At 39.2% G+C, this 23,932-nt stretch overlaps 1 protein-coding gene across 2 annotated transcripts in view; it reads right to left on the bottom strand.

The window, feature by feature from the left end:
* Plppr1 (phospholipid phosphatase related 1) overlaps positions 1-23,932 on the bottom strand; it is a 266,024-nt gene that overhangs the window by 127,366 nt on the left and 114,726 nt on the right. For both annotated transcript variants that reach the window (XM_055605246.1, XM_055605245.1), the window contains one exon: positions 9,024-9,131. In XM_055605246.1, the coding sequence (XP_055461221.1) occupies positions 9,024-9,086 (63 nt within the window). In that variant the 5' untranslated portion in view covers positions 9,087-9,131. The remainder of the gene's footprint in view (positions 1-9,023; positions 9,132-23,932) is intronic.

Genomic DNA, 23,932 nt, shown 5'->3' with positions numbered 1-23,932 from the left:
TCTCTTCCTGCAAGTGCAGGAAGGAGAACTGACCATTGAGGAAATCAGGAGGAGAAGGTGGCCAGATTTTCAACCCCACACCTTTGATTTAGGGTCAAGTTAATCGACACTCTCCAAGATTGTTACCTTCTCTCATGGTCCCTTGGCCTCAAGACAAGATCATCTTGCCAGTCCTCACTTCTCTTACTTTGTGAGAATTGATTTTAAGTGGGTCCTAGACCCTGAACATCCTGCTCCTAGAAACAAAGTGCTGAGTAGCAGAGGAGGTTTCACTCGCCTGGAAGAAGATGTGAAGACAAGGATGGATCCTATCTTTAATACTAGTCTGCAAACCTTGATACTTACAAAAACGGACAACTGAATATTGATTGCACTAAAAGCATTATTCAAATGATGTTTACACACAAAAATACAGTCCCAAAACGTTATCGTTAATATTTGTACTATCATTAATATCAATGTAACTTAAAAGTCATACAATTTTTATTGTTCTGTTATCTATCACACTCTTGAAGTTTCTCAACAAAACTATTTAAGCCCCAAAGGTTCATATATCAGGGTAGGAAATTACTCAGAGGTTGTCTTCTCTGTCAGTGTTTGGTGTTCATGTGTGTGTTTGTGTGTGTGTCGGTGGGCACGTGTACATGTGTACACGGGCACACCTGTATAGTTGGATTACTTTTATCTTTGTGTCAGCACTGTTACTTTAAAATTATTCTTATCAAGCACATATTTCTTAGCAAGAATGCTCAGGTGCCTCACCTCATTAATTTTTCAAAAGCTCCCATGATGCAGTTCTATTTCTTTCTATTTAACAAAGTAAATGAAATCTTAAAGGACAAACTCAAGTTTATATCAGCAACAAACGATAGACCTAGGACTTGGAGTTAGAAAACTTCAGAACAAGTTACATTTTTTCCATTACATTGTAGATGAGGAACTAGTAAAATCTGATTAAAAATTTTACACAATATTTTCAATATGAATTAGGTTTAAAAATGTAAGAGTCATCACAAATGGGATAGACATCTGAAGCAGGAAAAACGGAATAGAGTCTCTCAGAAAGCCTCTGAAAGACTCTACCCAGCAGGGTATCAAAGCAGTTGCTGAGACTCATAGCCAAACTTTGGGCAGAGTGCAGGGAATCTTATGAAAGAACAGGGAGATAGAAAGACCTGGAGGGGACAGGAGCTCCACAAGGAAAGCAACAAAGCCAAAAAATCTGGGCCTAAGGGGCCCTGCACAGATTGATACTACAATGAAGGACCATGCATGGAGATAACCTAGAACCCCTGTACAGTTATAGCCCATGGCAGCTCAGTCTCCAAGTGGGTTCTCTAGTAAGAAGAGCAAGGGTTCTCTCTGACATGAACTCAGTGGCAGGATCTCTGATCACCTCTCCCTGGGGGATGCAACCTTGCCAGGCCGCAGAGGAAGACAATGCAGCTAGTCTCCTGATGAGACCTGATAGGCTAGGCTCAGACAGAAGGGGAGGAGGACCTCTCCTATCAGTGGACTAGGGGAGGAACATAGGGGGAGAAGAGGGAGGAAGGGTGTGACTGTGAGGAGAAGAGGGATGGTGCTACAGCAAGATACAAAGTGAATAAATGTAATAAATAATAAATTTTAAAAATTTAAGAGCTAGAATGTGAGCTGTTAACACAGATAGTTAACACAGCTAAAGCTAAGAAGCTGCAAGCTTAGGCTAGAAAGGTGGGTGAAGAGGCGTCTTCCAAAACCAGAGGTCCTTAAGACAATGCAGACATTGATGGCACTTGATATTCAACAGATGTGAGGTTTCACCCCAAAGAAATATCTCAGAAACATCAAGTTCTTGCTGAACATCATATTATTTATCCCCAGGATGTGAATTATCATTATCATCTGGTAGGTTCAATTTGAGAGAAATGAATTGTCAGACACAGGCAATAAAAGTTTCACATAAAATCAACCATCAAAATAGAAAAAAAAAAAAAAAACCCTGTTTCATGCATATATGTCAAGCCTTGACTGCATGCATCATGTGAAGGTTTCTAGGCCCAGTAAAATCTTCTGAGAGAGCTTAGGTCCATATAAACTTTTGGACTTAGCACAAATATATTTGAAAAGAATTTGATGGTACAGTTAATGATTTTACAGAGAAGACAATAAAATTGTCCTTAGAGAAATCTATTTGTATGTGGATAAATTTGTCTAAAACAGATGTCTATTTTCTGCAAGGGAGCATGGAAGAGCAAAAACAGCACACACTGTTATTGTTTAGACTCTTGAGACAGCAATTTGAGGCACTTCCATTAGGGAAATTGAGAGTCTTTCTATAGATTCTCAAGTCTGAAATGTGTGGCTGAAATAACAGATAAAGAAAGAAAAGGCAAGATAAAGCAGGATTCAGAAAAGCAGGAGGGTACAATGAGAACACAAAGAATAATAATTTAGAACACAGAAAAACTCCTACTCCTTTGTCACAATTTTATCTTTTTTTTTTTTTTTTTTTTTTTACCTATTACGTTCTAAGTCCTGTGTCTTGAGCCCCCAAAATATCATTGACTATAAGGCACAGAAACAAAGCCTTTGTCTCCTGTCAAAATGAATTTTCTTTCTCCTACTCCATCTGATTTCTCCAGCTTTTGTTCCGTCCAGCACTTTCTACTTTTTTGTTTCTTCTACTGTAATCCAAACAGTGAAGAGCTAAAGTCTATTGGTCAGAAACAGTACAATGGATCATCTTGGGATTTTAGAGATTTCTGGATTTCTCTTTCAGTGGTGCTAAAACCTTTACGTTCTAGACTCTCAGGTCAGTATCCACCCGTCAAGCTTTCAGTGTCACAGCCTCTGGTCAGAGACAAACTCACTGGCACTGAGCGGTTACAAGGATTCACTCTGGATGCCCAACCTTCCAGGCCTTGGGTTCCAGAATACCCTGACTTGTCGACTTTCAGCATGTGTCTTAACTCACCCTCCTTTCTGCGTAATGCTTTGCTTCTTCTCCTTTTGCTCTATTCTTACTTTCTACATGTGTCCTTATAATCTGTAAACCCTATCCCCTCTCATTTTTTTTTTTTGTACAATTCCAGAACTGCTAAGGGCAATGCTGTTACTGCCATGAGACCTTTAATGCTGCTTACTACAGCATCAGGCAGCACCCCAAGCGAATTCCAAGCAAGTTCCTGCTTCACCAAGAAATTTGAATTCTAGACTTCGGTTCACATCTATTCTCCTCACCAACTACCGGGAGTAAACCAAACATACCCTGTTGTGGATGTAAACATGTTTATGTTTTGGTCCCAGGTGTGGGATGTGGAACTGATTCAGATGGTCCACAGCAGCTGATTATTTGCTTTGTTTGGGCTCTGAGAGGAGCTCTTTGCCAGCTGCAGATAGTTTAAATCTGAGGACTCTGGAGAGAGAATCAATGCCAGAGCCCACAGAGTGTGGAGCTCAGAGAAAGAACAATGCTGCTCTTGCTTCCCCCTTGCTCCTGGTTGCTGTTGTGAGATGAGAAGTTGGAGATCTCCTGAAACAAACATAATACCCAAACATAATACCCCATGAATCCTAAAAGAATCTATCTATGTGAGCTATGGCAGCAGACACAACAAATAACAGGACTAATATCAGCACGTAATTCTGAAAGTATGTAAAATTAAAGAAAGCCAAAGCTATGAAATAACACTATGAAGTAGGAAGTTTAAAAAAACAGAGAATTTATATAAATTAAATAGAAGCAAGATGAGCAAAGAGGAGAAGTGTAGAAAGAAGTAGAAAGACATAGGATACAGAAAGTTGTTAGAGTGAAAAGAAAATGGAACACTGCTTAAGTGTTCGCTGTTGGGTGACTTTTCCTGGGGGAGGGCATGAGCAAACATGCATTCACCCAGAGAGCATTAATGCCAGATGAAAAAAAAAAGGGTTTCTCTCTATTCTAACTGAGTGAGCCAGTGACTTTATTGGGGTTACTTACAAGAGCATGGGTGATGCGAAGGCAGCTAAATCACTGGAAAGCCCAGTCAGGTCTGGGTGATGACTCATGAGAGCTGTATCCTTGCAGCTTTCTTCACCATCTATATCAGCCAGCGGGGCAGTCCCCAGAAATTGTTTTACTGCTTTTATAATCTTGAAGAGGGACCTTGTGAACCTTGTTAAGTTCCAAGAACTTTCTAACCGTTGTAACTTTTGTTTTTTGAGTCTTATGAGCCCTCCTCTCCCTCAACAAGAGAACATTTTAATCATGATGATATAGTTATATGTCATTCATAGTGAAAACACAAAAGGAATCATAGTGGCAATTCACACTTAGAAACTGGAGCACACCCAGGCAAAGGGGGCAAATACTACAATCAACTGAAAAGAAAAAGTAGATCACCTGTTGAAAAGAGTAATGCTGGAGGAGTTTGCAGCAGCACTAATAAAGTCAGGGAGCAGAATAGTGTTGATTGCTCCAGCCATGGAGACACAATGCCAAGTAAAGTGACAGTCCCTTAGTTAGCACAATAGAAGCCAACGTCAGGCAAGTATTAAGAATCTTTGTGATTTATGACTTCTGAAAAACCCGCTAAAGGATAAACTAAAGATTAAAACTATTTGAGAGGTCCATTTCACCCCAGTCAGAATGGAATCATCAGTGGACCAAATACCAACAAGTAGCAGCACAGAAGTGAGGAAAGAGGAACTCTTTTTCACTGTTGGTGGGAGTATCACTATGTGTCAGTATAAAATTCAGTGTGGAGGTTTCTCACAGAGGTAGAAATGGAACTACTGCATGCCCAAGCTACACCTCTCTTGGGCATATACCCAAACGACTCAGTAGCCTCCATGTTCATCACTGAATAATATCTAGAAAATAAAAGTCTAGATTTCCATAAGCCAATAAATTGATAATTAAAATGTGTTACATATCCACAGTGGAATTTTTATCAAGCTGTGCAGAAACACAGAAATATGGATTTTGCAGGTAAATGGATGGACCTAGAAAAAAATATGCTGAGGTAACCCAGGTATAGAAAGACAAACATCACATGTCCTTTCTCAGATCTGCACCCTTGTTTCAGTCTTCATATTTGTGTATTTAGCCTGGAGTACCTGTAGAAGCCAAGAAACCAGAAAAGGTCCACTGGGATAGAGAATGCCATCATGGAAGTATGTTGTTGATTATTAATATTTAATGTTGATTTCTCTTTTAGTTAAACAGTGGTTATTCATAAACCAGCTATATACCCAAATCACCACATAGAGAGTAGGATGTATTTAGCTAACCTAGAGCACAATGCTGGGCAATGATTTCTCCATCCTAATCCTTCAAGCCTGCATAGTTTCCTACCATTCAGATTTACCACATTATACTTGCTTTTAGTCATATCTAAGGTCCTGTTAGTCTCTCTTAGTGGTTCCAAGTCCTCTCCTGCCCATCTTTCCTCCCAGATTCCTTCCCACCTTCTTCTTCCTCCTCCTCTCCGGACCACGATGTCCCACCCTATTCTCTTATCGCTCAGCATTGGCTGGTTGTTTTATTGAAAATACAGAGAACAAATGGTGGCATGTTTACACAAACTTGAGGTAGAATAAGCATCACAAGGCAATGTCGGGATTGAAATCAGATAGTAGGGGAGAGAAATCAGTATTTGAATGAACAAAGTAAATTGTATACATTCCACAAGAACTTTATACCAACAGAGGTCTATAGTAGAATGCATGTGATATGAAACTAGAGAGGGGAATACTGCAACAGAAGGGTTTAAATTGGAATGGGAGGTAACCATAGAGGTAGGGTTGGCTGAAATGAAGGGTGTATGAAATAGACAAAAGGAAACCTATTCGCAATCCAATTAAAAAGTGTAGGTGCAGAGAAACGTGCTAGAAGGTGAAATCATGGATATCTGGCAATGCTGCCCCAGTACTAGGTGTTGGATATCCTCAGCAACTATTGATCAACAGTTGATCAGGGAGGCCTTCAGGCCCACAAAACAGTACTCTTGTCACTTGTCTTGCTTATTTGCCAGAAATAATTTGTAAAACCATTTTGCTGACGATGCAGCACACCCCGGATGACTTGAACAGAAAGCTTCCTCCCTGCTGGTCAGCCTTCGTAGTACCAGACCGTGCTCTACAGGCTGCCGGTGGAGAAAAGACACTAACGGACTTCACTAGAAGCCAACCTTCTAATCTACAGCACCAACCTGCCAGACAAGATGTACTCACATGCAACAGTGGCATGCCTGTTAGGAGGGTAAGTAACTGTCTCTGACTGGGTTAGAGGCTCATTCCACAGGAGAGAGTTCACTGTAAACCCAACAAAAATCCTATGGCTGAAAAGAGAAAACTTACTACTGTTGTTTAGCTAAATCGACATGGCATCAAACTACCCTCTAAATATTTAATTTTATACACAAAGGCAAATGCTGCCCTTAGCCTCTGTCAAGAGGAATTTTTCTTTGCTTTGTAAGGCAGTGTGCCTACAGAGGAGAGCTAGTCTCTCTCCAGAATGAACCCCCAACTGGTTGTTCACTGCAACGTAGTCAGCTTGAAGCCATTCGTACACAAAAAACAAAAATAAACTCTCTAGGTTGCATTTATATATTTGTAAAAGTGTGTGTGTGTGTATAAGTAACAAAAATAATCATGGAAGAAATGACTATCAATTTGAGAATGAGGGGCATGGAAGGAGTTGGAGGAAAGAGCTGGATGGAGGAAAGGGAAGTATATTTTTAATTAATAATGTATAAAAAATAAAAGGTACATGTGGATCATATTCTATGTTTTAAGACTTTGGCCACATCTGCAACATTTTACTTTCTTTCAGCAAAAAAACAGAAACAAAAACAAAAAACATTTGAAGCAAATATGGCAAATTTATAAGTTTTGCCCTTACGGGGTAGGTTTTTGAATTTGTTTCCTTGTGCTTAATGTCTTTCCTAATTAAAAAGCAATATTCACTGATGCAATTGACATTTTAACCTAGTGATTTGTGCTGTGTTTTCTGATACTCTTGTTGCAGTGCCTGGAAGAATTAAAAAAAAAATCTATTTTTTAATGAATGAAATAGATGAGACTCAGGGGAGCCACCTTAAGGTTCTCTTTCTTTTATTTTCAACTAAGTTCTGTACCTAATCCCCACCTATCCTGCCTATTCTGAAGAGACTACTGATACACATTGAACTCCTGTACAAAATAAGAATGGATCTGGGGTGGGGGGGGGCGAAGAGAAAAGAATGGACCATTTTTTTCTTTTCCAGGTTTCTAAACTCAGATTTATGACAGCGCCAAGGGGAACCACAGAAGGATTAATTTATCTCTCTCTAGCTTCTGCTTGACCCAGCCAAGCTCATCATTCACACATTAGAGAGATAAAAGCCTTTGAAAGGTACAGTTTTCAGGAATAAAGTATCCTTTACTTTGAGACGTGGTTCCTGTTGGATTTGAGGGTGAATCTGAAATAAAAGTGTGCTGGGAGAATAAACACGATGACCTGATGACCTGTGACCTGTTCCCCAGCATCCTCTAGAACACTATCAATTTTATTTTTAACAACAAAAAAGAAAACAATATTCTCTTTACGTGTTTTGCATAAGCAGCAAGAAAAAAAAGAAGAGCTCCTTTTATCAATGACAATTTCAACAAGAAGAGGTAGAACCCACAACTCATACACTCTGTTGTACTATCTGACCAGTGGTGTCCATGACATTGTAAGTTAAAGGTAACGTGTGCATGTTGGAGAGATACGTTCTTTGTCTATGCTTCCAGAGTTTTAGCCTAACTAATTCTATATGAACTTGACCTTTTCCCCACTAGATTCTGTAACGCCAGCACGCACGTTCACAAATATCAACCAGGGAACAAACTGCCAGGTAACACTAAACTGCCCCAAAATGATCACCAGGTAAAACACACAGATCAGAATGGCTTTAAACTTAAAAAGCCACTATGATTCATAGGCTGCACATAAAAAGTTACAGCTAGGTGTGGTCATACTTGCCCATAATAGTACTCACGAGGCTAAAGCAGGAGGATTGCCGTGAGGTCAAGCAGTCTACACTAAGAAGGGAGATTCTGTGTCCAAAGCAAAAGAAAAGCAAGAAAACTATTGCTGCTCACAGTTACTGAAAGTCTGATGTTGTTACCGTAGGTCATAGTTTAGCCTAAAAGCTCGTTTTCACACATAATAAATGTATCAACATAATAATCCCTAGTCAGACCCCAAAATGTACAATATAGAAGATGCTACAGCTAGCCCTTGAAATGAGGCAACTATTCACACAGTTATCGAGACTAGATGGATACCCAGGCACTTTTCCAGCTCTTTCCAGTTCATATTTTAAGCCTTATATTTATGATAAAATAATCCCTCATATGACTTATCTCAAGAATACCAAAGCAATGATATAGAAGGAAAATCTACATTTTACTCTCGGATAAGTTTGGAAATACTCTTTCAGCCATATGACCCCCAATTTTCTCAAATGTCGACATTTTCGTCTTCTCCATAGCAAATACTCCATAGAGAGAAGGGCCGTGGGGTAGGATGTTGGAAGCTAGCAGAACAGATGCAGGAGAAAAGTGGAGCAATTCAGAAATGCATGACAAGAAATATATCATCCAAACTTTCCTAACACCACAGGGAAAAATGCATAGTGGAAATGGCCAATTCTGTTCTATCTATCCATAAACTCCAGAGGCAAAAGACCACCAACTAGCAACATTGGTACACTGCCGTATTGAACTTCTGGAAAAGGATATTGATTTTTAAAGAAGAACTTAATTAAAGTGCTGCATTCACTTTTATAGCTAATATATTCACAGAAACATTGAAAACAAAAGAAACAGAATAAAAACGTACTCTGTTCCAAAGACACAGTCTCAAAACCTTATTACTTCTGGTTTCTTATTCACTAAATGATCTTTTAAAATTATCTAAGTCCCCTTGTGCCATCAAAATTTGACCCAATCATTAGTAACTTCATAAAAGAATACATGTTCCCAGCATGACATCTGTTATTACAACTTGTTCATAGCTTTAAAAATATACTTACCTCAACAAATATAAAACACGGAATGATGGAGTAACTGCGTTGAGTGTTGTTTCCTACAGCCATGTCTCAAACCATGTGGTGACACTACTCCGTCTGCGACTGTCCAGGCTGAAACGGAAATAGATTGCAAGGTGTAAGAACTCTGTGTCGAGAAGTCCCGTGAGCAGGTATACAAAAACGCCAGCTACTTTCTAGATGTGCAGGCTCAGTGCAAACAAGGCAAAAACGTTGATCTACAACGTACGTGAGCTAGAACCAAATACATGCCCAGCTGTGGATAGATAGTCTTAGAGGAAAACTGACCGCGCACAGAACTTCTCAGGCAAACAGCTGCAGCAAACAGGGTTCTCACTGGGGGCACTGCACTGTCTTTCTTAACCCAGTAGACTGCTGTCTTGCCACAAAACACGGCTTCTGGCATCAAACTTTTCTTGTTTGTCATCCTGCCAGGAGTTCTCCTACCTGTATCTAATTCTGGTTTACAACCTCGTTTGGTCTGTTTATTGCCTCTGCCCTTTCCTCTACAGACAATAATCTTTCCGTTCTTTCCTGAGTTGTAATTATTTGCTCTTGCTCTGGACTACACAGTCTTCAGCGCTTCGGGTTAATACAGCACTGACTTATCTTTCCAGGTGCCCCCTGACCTGTGTATACGACCCCAACATGAAACATTAAAGCAATAATCCATTCTCTATACTTACAAGAATGGAGGAACCAGGCAGTAGCAGATCACTCTTAAATATTTTATTAGGTCATCTCTGTCCTGCTCTGAACTGAAAATTTTCTTCTATTAGGAAATAGAAGATTTTTAGATTGAGATTTTGGACTTTTATGAGACTTTCCAGATTAAAAAGAAGCACTCCACGATATGTTTTATTCTCTTTCCCAAACAATGCTGCACGTAGGTCACGAATGCTCTAAGCCAGCTACTTGTTGCTCTTCACTTACTCTGTTTCTAGGTCATTAAGACTGTCAGTTCTTGGAAATTTTGATATGAAAGTTATATGAGAACTGCAGAACTGCTTGAATAGCCAACTGCATCTACTACTGTCTTCATTTAGCTAATTTCTCTTTTTTAAGTTGTTTTTAAGGTATACCTTACCTGTTTGCAAAGTAAAGCTTTAAAATAGATTCTGTCCTCATTTTAAGATGCCATATTCTCAATTGTTAATTAAAATTTTCTTTGATCAAACATAATTTATATTCTTTGGAATCTTTATTCATCAACATATACAATTTAAAATCTCTGGCACCTTTTAAAAATTTAAATGAACATTATTTGCTTTGAAATAATGTCCATAATATAGCTATTACTTTTTCATTCAACACTGGAATTTAGGAATAACTAATACTGTCTTTATTAAGAAAAGAACACACATCTATCTTTTACACATTGAATTAATAGTAACATCTTGTTTTGTTCAATTTTACTTTCTTTAAATATCTTAAAATTCACTCATAATTCTTTATAATGCAGATGTGATCTTCTGATAGCATTGGCTAACTGTAATGGCATAAATATAAAACATTTAAAAACTGATCACATTCAAGTAATAAAGATTACCAGGGGAAGCAAAGGTATGAGATACATAGTATTTTAAGTAATTTTTACATAGAATTAATAAATAGCAACAAAATGAAAAAAGAGACACTATTCTTTTTTATTCTTTTTTTAAGACACTGTCTTATAATTGTAATTATGCCCTTCCAAATTTGTACCATGAATAGATCAATATTCTCATTTCTACACATCCTCAATATAGCATTTTTCTGGTCAACCTTTTTAATTATAGTGATTCTAGTATGAAAAAATATCTCACTGTGGTTTTAAACTTTTACTTTACTGATAATAGATAGCTCTGATCATCTTTCTATGTGTATACTACAACTCCTTTTGTAAAATGTCTGTTCAAATCTTGCAACCTTTGTGGTTGGCTTGTTCACTGTATTATTTTCAGGGCATAATTCTCTTTGTATATTTTGGACATTTGTCATTTATTAAATATATGTTTCATAACTATTTTCTTTCCAACTCTTGCTTGATTTTCAGCTCCTAAAGATACATTTTATATGCACGTTTTGCTAATATAACAATTTTAATTAGAGAACTTAATTTCAAAGACCATTAAATACAGAAATTTATTACCTTATTATACTCATCCAGATTTTCAACTGCAATTTTAAAATGTGGAAGATATAAATCAATGCTGAGATAAAATAAGTGTAAAAATTTTTTAGAAAAGACTAGCAACTTAGATGAAGTATAGTAAATAAATAAGCTGTAGAAGGAATTCATATCACCAATGAAATGAAAATATCTACAAACTTACTAATTCAGGTTATGAAAATGAAGGCAAATAACATGGAAATACTTCATATCTCTAAGAGCAGAATAAAGGGGCAAGTTTGTGCCTAACGGAGCAGGGGATGCTGTTCTCACAGCTGGTAGGAATAGCCTTTGAAGAGTGAATCAATGAATGGCATTAAAGTAAAATATGCTCCATACTTCTCCACAAAACACAACCCTCAGAAAAGTCTCCCATCACAAACCATGTTGCATTTCTGTTACACTAGCAATGAGAGATATGAAAAACAAGTGAGAAAACAGTTCTATTCATAATAACATCCTTACACTTAGGAATAAGTGAAATAACTCCATGCTAAAAATGACAAAACACTCATGAAGGAAACTGAAGAAGATACCCACAAAGGGAAATGTTAATGGATGCAAAGAATAAATATATTTAAAATGTCCAGAGTAGCTGGATGTGGTGGTACTCACCTTTAACCCCAGCAGAGGCACGTGGGTCTCTGAGAGTTTGAAGCTAGCCCGGTCTACAAGCTAGTTCCAGGATAGCCATGGCTATTATACAGAGATACTCTGCCTCAAAAACAAAGTCCAGGCTACCGAAAATAGTCCAATTCCTATCAAAATTTCAAAGGCACCTTCCATTTTCTATTTAAAAATGCAATTCTAAATAATACATCATGTTGGCATTCCCAAAAGTCTGGGTTCTTATAAGGTTCAGGTTTTTATTGAGTCCTGTGTCTTATCATATATTTTCTGATACTCCAGTAGGTGGAGGATGCCAGCAATACTGTCTTATGAATGGGAAGTGCAGGTTCTCTGGGGACAATATAAAGTCCGGGCTTCCCAGCAGATTCCCCACCCACTGAAACTAGACTTCACTGAAACTGGACGCTTTCCAATTAGGCATCATCTGAGAGTCTCTGAGAAGCAAGAGGAAAATATTTTTGTATATAATATGTTCACGTTTATACCAAATCAATTATAAAATATAATTTTTTTTTCTTTTCATGAAGAAAGTAGCTTAAAGATGCAAAATGGCTTTGGGCTCTTATGATAATAAGGCAGCCCTAGTTGGAATAAATGTGGAGAAAGATGTGTTAAATGAGATGGTTGTTCTGATTGGTGAAAAAGAAAGTAGGCATTCTCCTGTCAGGCAACAGAGGGAAGAATTCCAGCAAAGCTTTTCGAGCTACCAATGCTTAAGAAGGACACTGGGCCCAATACAGGAAATTCAAGAAGGAGACATGGATGCTGTCACTAGACATGTACTTGCTGTTCATTATACATAAAGTCTCCACGCTAGAATACCTCAAGGCCACAACCTCAGGATTGGGTATTTACATATCAAATGGAAACACAGTAGGAAAGGAGGAGAATTAATGTCGACCGGCAGCACCCTATCTTGTTAATTAGCTCAGATGAAGCATTTCATCTCTAGGTAAGTTTTACTATATTATGAATCATACCCCAGTAGAATCTCAATTCAGTGTCCTCTGATGTGTTTCCACTGAAATTTTCATGTCATTTCCTCTTGTTCACGAGAAGTATTCCAATTTGTTTTAAACTCAAGACAAATTAAAAACAACTACACAAGATCAAATACCCACTTAGTGATACTAAAAATGAATGAGGGCATTCTTGGGAAGAACAAGCTGTTATTACCCTCATTTACAAGCTGTTTGAAATGAAACTAGCTGACCAGTCTGGGAAAGCTTTTGGGAACAAATATGGCCTTGGAAGTGAGGGTCCACAACTTAGCAACTTTTGTGTCTAACTTTGATGTGAGTTAAATTGTTCTTAGACAGAATGTACATTAAACTGATTTTGCCAAGATGGCCCTGGTGCTAACAAGAAAGCTACCAAAAGTCTTAACTTTCTGTGTAAGCCCAACAGCCTCTACTTTGAAACCACATTTATTTAGAAAAGTTTCTCAGACTTATCACTGTTGACTCTTTAGTCTAGGGAGTTCTCGTGGTTATCCTGAGCATTTCTGGGTGCTTAGCCCTATGGACAGCCTCTGCATACAAGATGCCAAACAAGGCAGGCATTCTCTCACCAAAGGGTGATGACCAAAACTAACCCCAAATGTTCCCTTCAAGTGGGGACATTGTTTTCAATGTATAGCTGCTTACAGTATCCATGGGGGATTTTGCATTCATCAATGTCAAAGAATCTGGAATATGATTTCTTGCTTGAAACAATAAAAGAATAAAAATACAGGCAGTCCTTTCCCTGAGATTTTTCTTTCCTTTCCATAGAAGTTGCACTTTTACACTTTCCTGGTTCTATAGGAACTACAAGTTAAGCACATATATCTAAAGATAGTGCTAAGATCCACGTGAATGAGAACACGTGCCATTTGTCTTTCTTGGTCTGAGTTAACCTCATCCAGTATAATATTTTCCAGATCCAATCATTTATCTGCACCTTTCATAATTCCATTTGCTCTACTGCTGAGCCAGATTCCATCGTATAAAGGTACCACATTTTCATTATCTATCAGTTGAGCAACATTTAGGCTAAATGAAATTCTCAAATACTTAATAAAAATATTTTTAAAAAAACAGGATAAATGGGGTGATGGCTTTGAAGACAACAATTAGACAGCAGACCAAGTCTAGCAGTGATCACAGAAGATGGAGCAGAGATGATCACAGAGGTGAGTCTGGCTTAGTTCCTGGGAAGAGTTATGACACCCTGTGTGGAGAGGAGAATGCAGACACGTAGTTGGCATTCTTCCAGGTCCGGGCGGGGCTAGCTTGTGGGTAGGCTGAAATAACCGAGGTTCTACAAGCTGAGCTTTGGAGAGAATGTGTGTGAACACGAGATTTCTTGAGGCTTCAAAAGAACACTGATACGGATGTGCGAGACAGGAACTTACTCAAGGCCCAGGGAAACCATGAGAAAGGATATGCACAAATAACTCTTAAAGCTCACAAACAGCCAAGTCTTCTCCCCAAAGTAAGTAGAAAAGCCTCCCAACTCTCTCTAGCTGTCTGCCAGAGTGCACGGTTTTCAGATTTAACTTCAGCACGAAAACATTTCTCATCCAGAAGCCACAAATGGTAATGGTGGTAAGCCTTGCAGCACGCTTAATTTTTTTTGGTGTTGTCATTCTTTCATTTTTCTAACTCACAATTCTAAATATTTATAGATACTCCCTTGATTTATCATATCATGGATAATATTTGGGCCAAGGAATGGCTCTTCTTTGTCATACCTTCTTGTGAAAACAAATGTGTGTGTGACAGCAGAACCCAGCTCTTAACAACAGCATCTTCTGATGTATTCTACAACAATTAGCTTGATGCTTTTAGACTTCCAAAAGTTAGGTTAGTTTAAGAATAAAATGAAATCGTGGCTAGCATTAAATAGGGAGAAATCAGAGCTTATTTCTATATGGTGTCAAACATTAATTGGCAAGGAGGAGGAGGTGGTTCAAGTAAAAAGGAGAAAATGAAAAGGTAAGAAAAATGACTTGTAGGAGGAATGTTTCATTTTGTTTTTCAGTTCCCAGGGTGAAGCATAATCCGCAGATGCAGCTCATCCTGAATACTTGTTAAAGGTGCATTATCTGCCTGGGTGGCATGAACTGCCTCTCCCTATTCCGGATCACCTCTATTCAGTCCATGATCTCCAGCCAAGATCACAGATTGCATCTGCAATGCTGGAAAAAATACAGTCATGTTTTTAAAGCAACAAATCCATTAAGGGATAGGAACAAATGAAACAAAATTTCAGGTGAATGTAAAATACTTAAGTTTTTAAGAGAAACACTGTTGAGTGTTAGAGATGCTTGTCAAAGCTTGTCCAGCATGACAGTGTACAACAGGAGGTAGCAATGATACTCTATTCTCTAGGTAGACCCATGGCCCACCTCCTGATCTAGCTCAAGTCAAGGCAGAAATGAAACAAAGAAATATAAAATTCATAATTTTGTGAAACTGAATTAGGCCGTCTCTTTAGAGAATAACTAGATTCCGAGTCCTATGAGGTTCCCAGAGTCCTCATGGGCTCTTTGATGAGTTTTCAGGCCAAGGGACAATTCCAGGATTTTTCAGGGTACCATTGTTCATTGGTCTATTCAGTGGGACTTGCCTCAATTGCTTAAATATGAATCATTTCATAGTACCTCAGTCTCTCTAAAGCAGATTCCTCAAAGTGAATACTACCTAGCTGTTCTATTTATCTAGCTGAATCCTGTGAACTTACCAGCATATCTGGTTTGTTTTTTAGTCCTATATCCCAAAAGATAGCAGACAGTCTGCAAGATAACCACTGTCCTTGACTAACAGAGTATTTATTGACATGAATTGGCATCTCGGGTTCACACTGCTGGGGTCCTCCCAACTGAGGGGCTCTGGCAAGCCAGAAGGTTGCCTGGCTAGTATCTCAGCTTGCTTTAACTCTCTCAGACTGTCAAATTCTGCAGTCCTATTTTGCAGCACTCCTCATCCTTTGGCCTCCCAGTCTCTTTGCATTTTAGCCACTCATTGTTTTCAATATGTCAACATCTTTCTCACCTCTGGGCCCTCTCACAACCTGTTCCGACTGCCGAGAACACCTTCTCTTCCTCAACATTTGCCTAAAAATATGTCTTCTCATTCTGTAGACTTACTATTAAATGCCAGCAGGAAAGGCTTATTTGCCTGCTAGACTTATTCAGATCTATTACATACCTTTATCATACTGTCATCATTATTTATTGCACATATGTTTAATCTGCTTTTTCTATGCTTGTCAGTTTGGCTTCATGTGGCCAAGACCGTGTTTATGTTGCTCAGCACCATATACGGTTCCTGGCACACAGTACACAGTAAATGCTGACACACGCTGTGCCTCGGCTATTCAGTCCTAATGCATTATTCCATACTTGCCCCGAGTCACTCCTTGGGTTCCTGACATAGTCTTCTTAGGTTTGGGGTCAATCTACTTTAAATCTCAAATGAACTCAACAATGTGATGCTAATCTAGGTCTTGGGTAATTCATTTCTGCCTGCTCCATGTAGTTAAGATTCATTATACCATAGAACCAAAGAAAATGAAGAAATAAGGTGTTCGGGAGTCCTCAAATTAAAAAAAAATGTTGAAAATACATTTGTAAAGTGTAAAATCAATAGGAAGGATTATTCCATGACACTCTATCTGGGTCTTTTCATTATACAAAAACAAAGAAACAAACAAGAAACCCTAGATTACTCCATTGGAGAGCTGGCTCAGTGGTTAAGAGCACTGTCAGAGGTCCTGAGTTCAATTCCCAACAACCATATGTGGCTCACAACCATCTCTACTGGGGTCTGATGTCCTCTCCTGGCATGCAGGTATACATGCAGTCAGAACATTCATACACACAAAATGAATAAATCTTAAAAAATATAACTTAAAAAGTGTATATTTTGATTAAATGTCACAAAAAGAACATTTTCTAAAAAGTCTGAGACTATGCCTGTTAGTGTTTCAAATCATCAGTGAACCCAAATAGGCTGCCAATCAGAAGACTCAGCCTCTGAGACAGAACAGCTAGGAAGAAAGCTCTTAGGAATGCCTGGATGGCTAAGAAGAGAACCCAGGCCCACTTTCTGCTTTATCACAACTGCTAAACAGGAAAACAAGCCTCACACAGAAGGTCTTTGCTCCAATTTCTTTTTCAAATTACCGACTTTGTTTATCTGTAACTTTCCATTAGGAAGACAATAGCTGCGGAATGTAGAAATGCAGAGAAAGGTTTTCTTAATTATAAAGTGGAGAGTGCACATTTCCTTCAATCAAACTAGATGCTGGGAGAAAATGAGGTTTTGATGCTCTATTAAATGGAAACCCTGAAGCACTTGAGCCAGGGATGTGAAGACCACACACACACAAAATCCCTTGCTCACAAACTCCCAGAAGAGCTGAGACATTGGGAAAGTCACAGGACAAATTGTTCTTAGCATAGTGTGGGGAGAAAAGAGACAGATAATGTCACCATTTATCTTAACTAAAAAGTAATAAATGTTACTCTACAGTATGCTAAAGTTATTTGTGGCCCTTTATCTCTTTCTTTGGTTATAACATGTCAAATATGAAAATCTCATTGTAGTTCTCAATAACAAAATTTATAATTAAATAGTGTTGTCATCAAAGTCTATATTGTAAAAATGATTATGTTAGGGGAAAAGAACTGTTATTTTATGGTCTCTCAAATCCTTCCCACAAAATTGTCCACCGGTAAGCTTAAACATGAATTGTAGATCCAGCTATAAAACTCCTAGGCATATACCCGAAAGATGACCCACCATTCTATAAGGACATTTGCACAACCATGTACATAGCAGCTTTATTCATAATAGCCAGAATCTGGAAACAATCCAGATGTCCCTCAGTGGTGGAATGGATACAGAAATTATGGTATGTTTACACAATGGAAAACTACTCAGCAAGTAAAAACAAGGAAATCATGAACTTTGCAGGCAAATGGTAGGAACTAGAAAAGATCATCCTGAGTGAGGTACCCCAGAAGCAGAAAGACACATGGTATATACTCACTCATAAGTAGACATTAGACATATAATGTAGGATAAACATAGCCCTAAAGAAGCTAAAAAACAAGGAAGACCCTAGGGAAGATCCTTAATCCTTATTCAAAAGGGTAAATAGGATGGACATCGGAAGTAGGAGAGGAAAGAGAACAGGACAGGAGCCTTACACAGAGTACCTCTGAAAGATTCTACCCACAAGGGAATCAAATTAGATACTGAGACTCATGGCCAAACTTTGGGCAGAGTGCCAGGATCCTTATGGAAGAAGAGGAAGATAGAAAGACCTGGAGGAGACAGGAGCTCCACAAGGAAAGAAACAGAACCAAAATATCTGGGCCCAGGGGGACCTGCAGAGACAGATACTCCAGATAAAGTCCAAACATGGAGACAACCTTCACCCCTGTTCAAAGGAAGCCTATTGGCAGCTCAGTTTCCAAGTGGGTTCCCTGGTAAGGGGTACAGGGACCACCTCTAACATGAACTCAGTGGCAGGCTCTTTGATCACCTCCTTCTTGGGGAGAGGGGTGCAGCCTTACCAGGCCACAGAGGAAGATGATGCAGGTAGTCCTGAAGAGACCTGATAAACTAGGGTCAGATAGAAGGGGAGGAGAACCTCCCCCATCAGGGGACTAGGGAAAGGACATAGGGGGAGAAAAGGGAGGATGGGCGGGGACTGGGAGGATACAAAGGAGGGGGCTACAGAGGTGATACAAAGTGAATAAATTGTAATAAATAAACATATAAACAAAATTAAACTAAAAAAGATAGCAGTTCTGAAAGAAGGCAGCGGAGCCAGGTGGAAGAGGCGAGACCACACTCAGCTTGCTTGTTACCAGATCACACAGTATTCTCACATGCCATTTGAACAAACCCTTGCTCTGTTTCCAATGTACACATGGAAATGTACCCAACCTAGAGCTTATTCATTTTGAGTTAATTTCCTTTTTTATGTTTTTGAATTTGTATGCTTCAATCATTATTTTGATACAAATTTTCCTCCAAAATCTGTTTTAACTCCACAACATGAATGTGGATATGCTTTGTTTTCATTTATTTTTCAATTTTTTTTTCTTTTTTTTTTTTTTTTTTATGAAATGTCTCTAACTTTGCCTTTGCTTAGTACCAAATATTCTGGATTTTTCTATTTACTGAGAAGTGAATATCTCAGTGAATTCTAATATCGTAATCTTATGCATTTTTGAAACTTACTGAATCTTATTTTATGAATACTTTATAGGAATGCATGGTTTGCAGTCTATTCTGCAGTTATGGAATGTAGTCTAGAAAAGTCATTGTGTGTGCGCATGTGCGTGTGTATGTGTGTTTATGTGTGTGTGTTTCTTTGTCTCCTTCTCCATCAGCCTTTGTGTCATTCACATTGAAGCTTTGTTTTCAGTTGTATAAATTTATGATTTTTGAGCTTTAATGGTTAATAAATTATTTTACAGATTATTATAAAGATTAAAAAATTATAAAGATTAAAAAAATCAAAAAAACATTAATTGTATTATGTTAAAGTCTATTCTAAAATAGTCCATGCCATACTAAGGCTCTGGGCCACCTAAACCCCTTATGGGGACCTGAAGGTGCATTGGGAAATCATTGGGCTTTTTTATTTGCTGTTCTTCTAAACATAGACACATTTAAAAAACAAAACAACAAAAACCTGTTTCATTGTTAGTTGTCTCTTTAAGTGGTGAGATAAGTGGCTGAGCCTGGCTTATTAAAGTTGCCAGAGCCCAGGATCAAACCCTAAAATTTCCCCTAACAATGTCTAGGGCTACACTGTTTTCCAAAGATGTAAGACACATCTTTGGAATTTAAGTATTTAGAAAGAAAAGAATCAAAGGATCTGGCTCAGAAGATTCTGGAAAGACAGGAACTGCCCCCAAAGCCTAGGATCTAAAGATTCCGTGCAGGGTCCTCTTGAATGCTGTGCTCCAGATTGCTACAACCCTCTGCAGTCTTGCCGACAGGGATGTACATTACAAACTGCTGTGAGCAGTGGGGAGGTTGTGATTCTGTTGTTCTGTCAAGCAAGGCTGCACTTTCCAATTTAAAGCTAAGCTGCCCAGGAGCTAAGCTGTTTGTTTTTCAGAAGGGAAGACAGGAAGTAAAAGTTTAGGAATGTTTGTGTGTCTCTGGAGGGTGAGACCCTAAGGCTATACTCCAAGAGCTGAGAAACAGGATCTCTCCAGTTTACCCCATAGAACAGAGTGGTTGTGTTTGTGAGATACACTGCCATTCTCAGAAAATCACTGCCAGAGTCCCTGAACCCTTAGACAGGCTAATTCATCAGCCCTGTTGGACCCTGTTGAGATTTGACAAGGACCAGGAAAAGGAGGTGAGAGGAATTCCTTTCATCACGGGAAATTTGGGGGAATTCAGATAAAACTCTGCAGTGAGTCATGGTTTCCCCACATTGGTGCATACTTGGATGTGCTCTGTGGTGAACCAGCCTGAGGATTTTGAATGAGCATAATAAATGGTAACATTGTTCGTTAGTCTGAGCACCTGAAGTGGGATAAGTATAGGCTTACAGTTTTAAGTTTTATATTTAACATTTTAATATTTGTTGTTTTAATTTTATCTGGTACAGAAATAGGCTGAGCATTCTTTTTAAAATTGCAACCTGCTACCTTTACCCAGCATTCCAGGCCTTCTGCCCCTGTATCAGCTCCCTTCTTTTCACCTGTGCTACACATCGGTTGACACATTATGCAGTTTATTGGGTATGTTTATTGTCTTTCTCCACTGCCTATTTTGCTCAGCAGTCAGTTATACTCACCACAGGTATTGCTAGGAAGGTGCCACCAAACTCATAATTAAAATGAGATTCAAACACCACCTCTTCTAGATCTGCAATGGGTATAACTTTGTGTAAGGGGCCGAGAAAGTCTCAATTGAAGAAACGATGTTTGGATGCATAAGAATTAGGGGCAGGGGATGGAATGCATTCCTTGTCAGGAGTTGCTGACATCAGATGCCATGGGACAGAACAGCTGTAACACAGAAAGCGCGCATCAGTAACAGGACATAAAAGCAGGTTGGAGCAAGAGACACATTGCCAGATGACACAGGGTTAGCGCCATGCTCCAAAGAATACCTCTAAGAAAGGCAGTAACTTATGAAAAAAATTCAAGGAAGAAACACCCACAACCTGATCTGTTTTAGAAGATTGTACAGGAGGCAGAGAGTGGCTTTAACAGAGGGAGGTACAACGTGTGTGCTGTGTAATCAGTTGAAGTTTCCTGGGATCATCTAGACAGCAGGAGATGGTGTTCTGGGTTATAAAAAAAAAAAAAAAAAAAAAAAAAAAAACAATGTAAATAAATTATAAAAATAAATGGCCAACTAGTTTGGATTTAGTAATTTATTAAAGAGAGAATACTGAGTGTGCTAGATAGTTTTATGCCAACTTGACACAAGCTGTAGTTATCGGAAAGGAAGGAACCTCAACTGAGAAAATGCTTCCTTGAGATCAGGCTGTGGGCACTTTAGGGCACTTTCTTAATTAGTCATGAATGTGGGACTGGCACTACCCCTGGGCCAGGGAACCTGAGTTCTGAAAGAAAGCAGACTGAACAAGCTGTGGTGAACAAGGCAGCAAGCAGCACGCTTCCATGGCCTCTGCATCAGCTCCTCCCTCTAGGTTCCTGTCCTGTTTGAGTTCCTATCCTGACTTCCTACGATGGTTGGTAATGTGGAAGCATAAACTGAATAAACTCTTTCCTCCCCAAGTTGTTTTGGTCATGAGCTAGCAACAGTGATTCTAAGATAACTTGGCACCAGCCTAGTGGGAAGCTGCTGTAACAGCCCTGGCCATGCTGTTTTGGGGAGGACTGTGGAAGGACTTTGGAACTCTGAGCTAGAAAAACCAATGAGTGTTGGGATCTCAGTGAGATGTTTTGTAGAAGCTTGAAAGATAAGAATGTTGGGGGTGATGCCGACTATGGAGTCTTGGCTTGTGAAGTTTCAGAGAGAAGTTTAAGGACTCTATCGGAGGCTATTTGTTGTTTTGAATTAATCCGGTTCTGGTAAGCTGGGGCTGAAGAATCAGCTATAATTAACAAAATACCAGAACTAATAAAGTGAAATCTTTGCATCGATGGGCTACTCAATGGTGGTCAGCTGGGAGCTGAGGCATTAGTAGTGATTAAGAAGAAACCAGCATCATTGGGGTGAAATCTTCTGGGAAGTGTTTCCAGAGACTCAGTACACAAAAGCTGTATTCCAGACATGACTAAGGTTTTACCTTGTGCGAGCAGCTGAACATGGTAGTGTAAGAGTCACCCAGGTGGTACTGGATTTGAAGGAATGAAGGAGTCATGGAAAGCAGCTGAAGTTTGGCACTGTGAGAGGCCAGGAAAGCCCATTCTGAAGGTGATGCCTCAGCACCAGTTGAAAACCTAGGATCATGAAGAGAGCCTAGGAACAGCTATTGCAGCCCAGTTTCCCAAAAGACCCCAACATTTTGGGGATGCCAGTACAATGGGATGACCACTAAGAACAGCAGCAGCCTTGGTATGGAAGCAGCCAGAGCCTAGAAGACAAGCTGTGTGTGTGTGTGTGTGTGTGTGTGTGTGTGTGTGTGTGTTGCAGACAGAAGAGCTGGAGAAGTGACCCAAGCCCCTTTTGAGGAACCCAGTAGTTTGTGAATGAATCTCATATATCAGACATTGAGTTATTTACACTTTTGGAGTCTGGCTTTTCTTTGTTCAGACTGTGACTGATTCTCTTTCTTCCGTCTTGAAATTAAAAAAAAAAAAAAAGAACTTAATTTATTTTTGATTTTACAGGAACCCATGGTTGAGAGACTTTAAACGTTTTTCTAAAAAAGGGTTTGGAGGTCTTACGGAGATTTTGGATTTTAAAAGTGATTGGATATTTTTAAAGAGGCAACTTTTAGAGGTTTAAATTTGTAAGGCTGTGGGACTTCTCAAGTTTGTAATATGTTTTATATTGTGGTGTCTTTATTAATGTGTAATGTTGGGGATGAACAAGAAAGGAAAGGTTGTAGCTTAACAGTGATTTGTTTGTGTGTCAAGTTGACAAGGGTTCAATTGTACTGGGTGCTCTCCTCTGTCCATTTAAATCCCTCAACACAGAAAATATCAAGACATACATCTGTTTTCCGTATTGTTTCCAGTCGTGATGGGCAAGTAATGGGCAGCTTTCTGCATCACTTCCTAGTAAGATACCTGTAGCCTTCACTTCACTCTACCATGTAAATCCCAGGCATTTCCTTGAGGCCTTCATTTGGTTCAGAATTAAGCACTGCATGAAACAGGTTTGTCTAGAAACCACTGCACAATCTCTCAATCTCTAACCCTTTTATGTATTTGTAGACTGTACACATGTTTGTGCAAGTGTGTGTACATGGCTTTGCTTCCATGTTGAGGCTAGAGGTTAATCTTGGGTGTTGTTGATCAGGTACTGTCCACTTCAGTCTTTGAGACAGGGTCTCCCAGTGGCCTGGAATCACTGAGGTGGCTAAGCCTGCATGTCCTGCCTGTCTCCTTCTCCCCAGAACAAGAGTGGCAAATGGAGGCCATCTTGCATAGCTTTTTTAATGGAGGGCAGGATTTCAGGATTAAACTCAATTCCTTATTCTTGCCAAGGAAGCACTTTACCAGCTGAGCTATCTCCCTAGACTCCAGAATAAAAAAGACAAAGAAGGAAGCAGTGTGCTTGTGAGTGATGAGTTGGCTAGTTGGTAAAGGCTCTTGCTGACAAACCTGATGACCTAAGTTCAACCTCAGGCAACAGAGGGAAAGTAGTACTCCCACTCATGCAGTATGGTGCATGTACATTCTCTCTCTCTAAATTAATAAATAAAATCAATAAAAATTCTATTAGTATTTAGTATTAGTATTTAGGCAGTCTGCTTCTGGGTTGCCTATGATGTCATCATGTGCCACCTGTGGTTAAGTTCTCCTTAAAAGGACCAACCCACCACTTTGTCACTCTCTTGCCTTCTCATCTCTCGCTCTCTTGTCTCTTACTCTCTCCCCTTTCTCTGTCAGGGCGCCCCTCCCTTCCCCCATCATTCTCACTCTCTCCTTCTCTCTCTCTCTCTC

The sequence above is a fragment of the Psammomys obesus genome, unplaced genomic scaffold (assembly GCF_907164565.1).
Source record: "Psammomys obesus unplaced genomic scaffold, mPsaObe1.curated_primary_1811, whole genome shotgun sequence".
Classification (NCBI taxonomy): Eukaryota; Metazoa; Chordata; class Mammalia; order Rodentia; family Muridae; genus Psammomys; species Psammomys obesus.
Note: the sequence above shows the minus strand (reverse complement) of the source record. Positions and strands in the feature narration are given on the sequence as shown.